This window comes from Platalea leucorodia (genome assembly GCF_965183815.1).
Source record: "Platalea leucorodia genome assembly, chromosome: 1".
NCBI classification, from domain to species: Eukaryota; Metazoa; Chordata; class Aves; order Pelecaniformes; family Threskiornithidae; genus Platalea; species Platalea leucorodia.
The window spans coordinates 26,094,080-26,102,718 of NC_138823.1; the positions used below are offsets into that span (position 1 = coordinate 26,094,080).

The following is an 8,639-nucleotide window of genomic DNA, read 5'->3' on the forward strand; positions in this document are numbered from 1 at the left end:
ATAACCAAACTGCAATCCTCACAGCTGTATCAAGTAACGTTTCCCCAAAACGTTCCTGACGGCGGCCTGAGGCGTTCCCGCGGCGGAGGGCCCGGCCCGGCGCGGCGGCAACGCGGGTGTTAGAACTAGGCTGGCGGGAAAACACGCTCTAGCATCTGTAGTCGTGGCCGAGTGGTTAAGGCGATGGACTAGAAATCCATTGGGGTCTCCCCGCGCAGGTTCGAATCCTGCCGACTACGGTTAGAATGTGGTAGCTCTACCATAGTTTTATTTTGCTTTGGTTTTTTTCGCCCCCGTCACGCCTGCCTCCCGGGGCGGCAGGCGGGGCGGGCCGGGGGCCGGGCTGCGGACGAGCTCCACCGGCGCCCCACCGGCACCCCCCACGCCCCGCCGGCCGCGAAGACTCCGCCCCTTGCCGGCGCCGGGCGGTGCGGGGCCGCCTTGGCAACCGCTGGCGGCGGCAAGATGGCGGACGACTTGGACCGATTACTGGACGAAGTGGAGAGGCGGCTCTGCCGCCTGCCGGGGCGGGGGGCGGCGGACCACCACCGGCACGGCGACGGCGAGGAGGAGGAGGGGGCGGCGGCGGCGAAGGAGGGCAGGTGAGCGGCCCTGCGTCGGTCCCGGCGCCCTCACGGTCCCCCGGGCAGGGCTGGCGCGCAGCCCGCCCTCTGGGGCGGGAGGGGGTCGGCGTCCGGCGGGGCCCCGCAGGACCCGGAGATACTGAGGTTCGGGAGCCGAAACGCTGGCCGGCGGCCAGCGAGTATCCCCTGTCGTCCTTATTTTTAAACGCCCAAGTCGTGTGCCAGCGAGCTGAGTTACTTCAGATAGTCTTTGTCTCTTGGGAGTATCCCACCCTCGGATTAAATATGGCGTTAAAAGCTGCACTAATTTGCTCGTGAGTTAGGATCAGGGGTTACTTAGCTCTGTAACTGACCTCGTGAAATATATAAAATATCTATGAATCTTGCAATTTAGAGCAGGAAGAACTTTAGCAGTCGTATTATCAAACATTTTATTCCGTTGATACTTCAGTCATTTATGTATTCTGTTCATACTTTTTCTGTTAACTGTATCTTCTACAGTAGGCGCATAACTTACACTCTACACTTTCATGTATGCACCTCAAATTTCACAATTTTCAAAATGATGGTCTGAATACTCGCAGTTTTGGTCGTGACAGGGTCACTGCTGACAGTACTGCCAAGCGGTCTGCCACACCACTGCCTGCCCTCAGGTTTCCATACTGGCCCTCACAGGTGTCTTTGCCTGCCCTCAGGTTTCCATCCCAACCCACAGGTTTCCATCCTTGCCCTCACAGCTGTCTTTGCTTGCCCTCAGGTTTCCATTCCAGCCCTGACTGGTGTCTCAGACTCCGGTTGGAAGGTCTGTGGACCAGAGGGGCTTGGCCAGATGTCTCCATAGGTGGGCTGCTGAGCACTTACCCAACAGGCATCTCAGAGTCCCAGTCAAGGATCTTGTAGAGCTAAATGACTAATACAAGACCAACAAGCCCACTACCTTTGGCCACATTACTGGACTTTCCCATTGTTTGCATAATGGTCAGATGAGCACCTAAATTTAGTCAATTACAATATTTTAAAACATCACAGAGTTTTCTTCTTTCTCAGGAGTAGAATTTTTTCTTGATTGATTGGTTGATGCAGCAGTACTACAGGCCTCCCTTTCTTTGACAAAGAGCTAGCAAACAGCAGACTTGAGTGACAAGACTCCTCATTTGAGTGAAAGCACAGTACAGGTGATGTCTCTAAACACATACAATTTGGCAGGAATTCCTTCAGAACCCCTGCAGTTGTATAGCATGAGAAGAGAGCTCCCTCTGACCTTTTTATATTCCTGCTGCTGAAGATTAATGTGAAAAATCAGGGCTGTCCAATTCCTTGCTCAGTAAGTGCAGTATGAGTTACATTATCATAGTTTTATTCAGGGTTGGAAGTGGTTGGAAATAAAAGAAGCAAGCAAAAATAAGACCTATGATGGGACAGTTCAACAGGTACTGAAAGGCGTCATCCTGCAGTTTACATCTGTCCAGTCATGATTTGGATGGCCTACCTTAGATACTACAGGCATATTAGAGGAAAAAGGCTGTAACTAATTTTATGTTTTAATTTACAATTCTTAGAACTGCTCTGGTCATGCTATAAAATGAAGGCAAATTTGTTTCTTTTTCAGATCAGCTAAACTGTTAATGAGTGCTGGCAGCAGTGAAGAAGATATAGACGACATTATTGATGAAATCTGTAATGACAGCAGCTTTGCCAAAACACCTCTGGTGAGCAGGAGTCTGAAGAAATGCAGAACAGATGAGGTTCAGCGATGGAAAGAAAAGCACCATAAGCTAAAACTGTTTTAAAGCAAAAAATTACCGAAAACAAGCTGTAGGATAAACTTGGAAAATAAAGCAGAAAGGAAAATGCAACAATCCTATAGTGAGGAACCGGAGAGGTATAAAGAGATGGTCTTACCCTGGCAGTAACAGGCAATCAAAGGAAATGCTAGTTGAAGACAGAGCATAGTGTCAAATATCACAGAATCACAGACTGGTTGGAAGGGTCCTTCGGAGGTCATCCGGTCCAGCCACCTGCTCAAGCAGGGCTACCTAGAGCTGGTTGCCCAGGACCGTGTCCAGACGGCTTTTGAATATCTCCAAGGACGGAGACTCTACAGCCTCTCTAAGTAACCTGTTCCAGTGTTTGACCACCCTCACAAGAAGTAAAGTTTTTTCACATGTTTAACTGGAATTTCTTGTATTTCAATTTGTGCCCATTGCCTCTTCTCCTGTCAGTGGGCCCCGCTGAGAAGAGTCTGGCTATGTCTTCTTTATTCTTCCCCATCATGTATTTTTATACATTGATAAGATTCTGCTGACCCTTGTCTTCTCCAGGCTAAACAATTCCAGCTCTCTTAGCCTCTGCCTGTACGTCAGATTGTCTAAGTCCTTAATCACCATTATGTCCATGTCTCTTTTGTCCGGGGCTGTGAGGCCATATCTGGAGTACTGTGGCCAGTGCTGGGCTCCCCAGTACAAGAGAGAGATGGAGCTACTGGAGAGCCTCCAGCAAAGGGCCATGGAGGTGATTAAGAGACTGGAGCATCTTTCATATGAGGAGAGGCTGAGAGAGCTGGGACTGTTCAGCCTGGAGAAGAGGAGACTCCAGGGGGATCTTGTCAATGTGTGTAAATACCTGATGGGTGGAGTAAAGAAGGGGCCAGACTCTCTTCTGTAGTGCCCAGTGACAGGACAAGAAGCAATGGGCACAAACTGAAACACATGAAATTCCATCTGTACACAAGAAAAACTTTTTTTACTGCGAGGGTGGTCAAACACTGGGACAGGCTGCACAGAGAGGTTGTGGAGTCTCCGTCCGTGGAGATTTTCAAAACCCAACCGGACACAGTCCTGGGCAAGCTGCTGAAGCTGACCCTGCTTTGAGCAGGGGGGGTTGGCCTAGATGATCTCAAGAGGACCCTTCCAACCAAAATGACTCTCTGATTCTGTCTCACCAGTGCTGAGTAGAGAGGAAGGATCCCCTTCTTCAGCCTGCTGGCAATGTCCCTCCTAATGTAGCTCAGGATGCTCTTGGCCTTCTGTGCTGCGAGGGCACACTGCTGGCTCATGGTCAACTTACCAACTGACCAAATTTCCCATGGTTTTCTCTGCAAAGCTGCCTTCCAGCTGGTCAGCCCTTAGTGTGTTCTGGTGCATGAGGGTTATTCCTCCCCATTTGAGTTTGCATTTCCCCTTAGCTGAACTTCAAGAGATTCCTCTCAGCCCATTTCTGCAGTCTGTTGAGGTCCCTCTGAATGGCAGCGCAGCCATCTGGCATACCAACCACTGCTCCCCATTTTGCATCATCTGCAAATGCCTTCTGTTGTTCGACTGCAGGAGATGGAGATGAAGCTGCAAATTTACATTGTCAAGACAGTCAGAGTGACAGAAGACATTGAAAATAGATATTCATTTAGGTATCATCAGTAGAAAATTGTGTTATTTATACTTCATAACCCCCTGTGCAGATTCTCTTATTTTCATGAGTGAGGTTGGTTTTGCTTTGTTTGTCTTTGATTTCTTACAGAGTGGCTAAATCTGAACCAACAAAAATCACTTGTATACCACAGTACGTATGTCTGAGTGAGAGAGAATTACATCAGTAAATTTGTATAATTTTATCATTTTATATCCCTAAGACTTCCCATTTAAGATCTAGAATTCTAGTATTCTGCAATTCAAGTAAACTGTGTTATGTGCAGCAAATAAGAAACTTTTCAAAGACGCTTTATCTTTTTGAATAATATAAGTCCTTGGTGTGTTTTCAGTAAAATAAAAGCTCAAAAATATTGAGGGAGAAGGTTCCTAAATTAAAACTGTTTTTAAAAGCAAAACTATTAAAAAGAGGACATGAAATACTAAGTCTCGATTGTAAAGTCAAAGTGATCATGTGGTGTTGAATTCCTTCAGGCAGAGCTGGGAATTCAGTATGGGAAGAGAGGCCTCATTCCTCATTCATCTGTTACTTCAGCAGCTCTTGTCTCGAAGAGCCTCACAGCAACCTGAGCAAGAAAATTCCCAAATTCTTAGTCTCCTTCTTCTGTGACTGAGTTTTTCTGGCTCCTGCTTATTAAGTAAAACAGAATATTGTTACCTTGCTGTAATGCTGCCTTTTATTCTTTGATTGCTTTTTAAATAGAAATTGAAGTCTAACTCTGCAAGTCTCACACCTGAAAGCAATAGTGCTGTTGTACAGGCCCATAGGAAAAGGTAAGTGAAAAATGTTTTGGCTAGTTGAACATAGCTTGGTTATAGCTTGTTGTCAGTCTAACGGTATTGCTACTGTTTAATCTGTGTTGACATTAACTAAGAAAGAAACTGAGTATTTAGAGAAGCATTCTTTTTAAAGAAAAACAAAGATAATTTTGAGGAATTACTAATGTGCTTTCATGTGGTCAAAATTCTTTATTATGAATGTATTAATTATTTAAGTTATTGAACAAGGGCTTGCTTTGCCTTATGGACATATACATTTATCAAATGCTGCAATGTATAGTCCCATGTATATTTGGTATAGAGAGTGGTTGTCATGGAGTTTTTCTTTGAACACCTTGGTAGTGGAAATTTTAAAATTCTATAGTTTGTTAGCATTTGAATGATGTGCCTATATTTAACAAATATTACTTTAGCAACACCATGCTGTTAAATTAGGAGAAGCATTGTACTACTTTCTCAAAAATGTTTTGCTGTAATTTAATATTTTTTAATGAAATCCATATAGATGCTGTCCAGTGTACCTGGGTGGAAGCTCTTCACCGTATGGCATAGGAACAAATGTTTCAAAAAGGTAGGAAACGTGAAAAAAATGTTCTACTTGCTTTATCATTATTTTTATTCACAACTGTGTTTCTGTGGTGCTACAGAGTTCTGTGTTTGAACTGGACAGGACAGCCCTATATTTATCTAAACATGTGGCTGCCTGTAACTGCAGTTGAAGTCAGCCGGTCCCTTCCAGTCCTCTGTGGTTGACCACTAGATCTTTTGTTCATCTGAGGAGTTGAAACATGTGTGCAAATGAGACATGAGACTCCAAAATCAGTAACATGTAGTTAGGAAATTGCTGCTGTAGAGTATTGTTATATTTCCCTGCCTCTCTTCAGCTTTCTATGTGATGCCGAGTATGTGACTTAAATCAGTGGGCTGGTTTATATCAGCCCACAGCCTGAACTGGAAATAGCCAGAGTGCTTTGCAACTGCAGTTGAACTTAGCAGGAGAGGTACTTTAAAGATTTATCCCCAACATCCTATAGAACATTATTGCATTTCCATGTGGGATTTTTTGTAGTAAGTAATTATGCACTTGATGCATATTTGGATGCTGGTCAGGTGCCATACCAGTGAGGAAGATCAAAGAAAATATACAAAGAGAGTATCAGTTTATTTTTTTGTGTTCAGTGAGGTTAGGAACCTGTAAAAATATGTGATCATATAGTTAAAACACATACCATAAAGAATGTGCCAGAGATGTAAAAAAATTAAGATTACAGGGTCATCTTGCTTCTAGTATTTCTGAGTGAGTGCTCTGTTTTAAAACAGTTATGATCTGTGTAGCTTCTCTGATTGTAATAAGCTCTTGGAACTTTCTGTTCTTTTTTGGCCAGAGCATGTGATCAGCTACGTTGTACTGCTTGCGACTTCCACGTGTCACTTTTTAATGACTACATCTGGGATCAGTCCTGTGATTATCTTTTCTTCAGGTACGTCTGAGGTGGGTTTGGTATTTATATTGTGTTACTGTGCTTTGGGGCTTGATAGGAACAGGAAAGAAGAAAAGTCATGAGCACTCCATTGCTACCTAAAAAGGAGCAGGTGTGCAACCTGTTTGGTGATGCGCTGGGAAGGTCTGCAGGGGGAGGGATGCGACATCTCTCATAATCTGTTTTCATGCCTTTCCATTTCTTCCCCCATCACTCTCCCTCTCTGATTTTAAAAAGAATTCAAGTTCCATGGATCAAAAGGCAACTTTACTGCTGAAATAACCAGATAATATATGTGATGGGTTGGCCTCTGGTGTGCCACTGCAGGATGCCTACAAAATAAATACAGACTGTTCAGCGTGTACTCCTCACCATACCTTCAGTCACACAGACTGTGAATGTTTCAAGTCAGATTTTCTTTTTTCCAGTATCAGGTATTATGCTGTCATGTTCAGTGAAAATCAGATAGTTTCATTTCTTAACAGATTTATTTTTGAAGCAAGGTTTGATTAGATGGAGGGGTGGGCTTTTTGTTTTCTTATTATATTGTGATGTCTTTGACTTTAATTATTTTGATTTTGTTTGAAGACTTAAAATTAAGAAGTTCTTATTTCCAGTTTCTCTAAAACTGTATCTAATGCCAAGACTTAGTGAAGGGTAGTGCAGTAGGCATGCTCCTAATACAGACATCGAATTTTAATTCCTCTTATTTTAGTAAAGTCTCTGTATGTGCCCATTAACTGATGGAGGTGGTGGATGCATTCAGAGTATGTGCTTGGCCACCAGGGGGGTGTGACAGCTGGAGCAGAGCAGCCATGGATACATCACCTCCTTTTCCATTATTTTTCTTGTATTACATGTTAGGTTTTCCGTGTATTTTCCTTCCAGTTTTGAAATTTGTATTACTCTTGAAAATCTTATTCTCCCATTATTTAAAGCAGCATTAAAAATACTGTGCTGCACTAGTCTCCTGAGAGAAGTTTGGTAGCTGGAAAGGTTAAATGAAAGTATGATTCTTCTATTTACTCAAAGTCTAAATTATTCTGCTTCTAAAATCTTGAAATTAATCACATTAAAAAAAAGACATGAAAGGCATTGGTATCAGATACTCGTAACATTGATTAAAATCTGTAATCTTTAGCAAGATACCTAGCTATTTATTTTGACTAACCTGAATTTTAAAAAGCAAACGTGAAGATTAAACATTTGCCTTCCATGAATAAGTGTCTGACCTCTTTTTCTAAAAATTCTTCCTTTGATGTTTGGTTTGGGTTTTCTTTATTTAGCTGGGCTTGTTAATGTTGTTTTTGAGCAATTCAGTGGCCAGTGATTGATGGCCAGGAGGAGCTCATGAGAGCAGGGATAGTTAAAATTGTAAATTTTCATTTGTTTTTTCAAACAACTTGGTTTTGATCAGCCATGCTGATTTTTCATTTGTTGTGGTTGAGGCTTGCACAGGAATTATTTGTGGTTTGATGTACATTCTTCTCTCTGATGGCTGTTTCATTTCAGTCACTTTAACAACCATCCTGAGTAACAGTTCCTGGTGAAAAGTTTAACTCTGTAGTTGTACCCATTCTGCATAGGGATTTTTACATTAAGTTTGATAAGATAAATACATTTTTGGATAAATTCTTAACACAAGAATTAACTCAACCTGGTTTTCTTCCCAACTCTTTCTCTGGAGGCTGACACAGGGTCTCCAAACCCAACAGAGAACACTGTTTACAAAAACATCAATCTCCAGCTGATCTGAGAATACAGCAACTACACACCAAGACTGCTCTCAGGAAAGGATTGTGTTCAAAACAGAGTTTAAATATATCCCTAAATTAATTCATAATAGTGGTACTCAGAAATGTTCTTAAGAGCTTTTCTGAATTGAAATGGCCTCATGAATCTTTTTTCTTAAAAAAAAAAAAAAAGGAAAAAACCATGATCCTAAACTGAATTCACTTGATTGGCAGGAATAACATGCCTGAGCTCAGTAAACTAAGAGCGAAGATGATAAAGAAGAAAGGAGCACGAGCATATGCTTGTCAGTGCAGCTGGAGATCCATTGATGAATTAACTGACCTCCAAACAGACCAGCAGCTTCGGTGGGTTTGTGGTAAACATGCAGAATGAAGTCCTCTTGCGTGTGGTACCTACTTGTGTGGAAACAGGTCATGAACTCAATTTGTTTCCCATGCAGATTTCTGAGAACAGATGGAAACCTGGATACTTATATCTAGAAATAGATTATAACACCCAGACTTCAACCTGAAAACTTTTTTTCAATATAACTGTCTTGCAAGCAATATGGGGAGTTGAACTATTAGAAGAAACAATCAATTTGGAGGCTTTCTGGAAGCTAAATGAGGTTAAAGCTC

General features: G+C 42.6%; 1 protein-coding gene across 1 annotated transcript; it reads left to right on the forward strand.

Annotated features, from left to right (window-relative positions):
- Positions 1 to 465: 465 nt before the first annotated feature.
- Positions 466 to 8,394, forward strand: CFAP418 (cilia and flagella associated protein 418; the record flags this gene model as incomplete). Its single annotated transcript, XM_082333340.1, has 6 exons — positions 466 to 602; positions 2,194 to 2,293; positions 4,710 to 4,780; positions 5,292 to 5,357; positions 6,172 to 6,267; positions 8,235 to 8,394. The coding sequence occupies 6 exons, from the start codon at positions 466 to 468 to the stop codon at positions 8,392 to 8,394; spliced, it is 630 nt and encodes a 209-aa protein (XP_082189466.1).
- Positions 8,395 to 8,639: the final 245 nt, after the last annotated feature.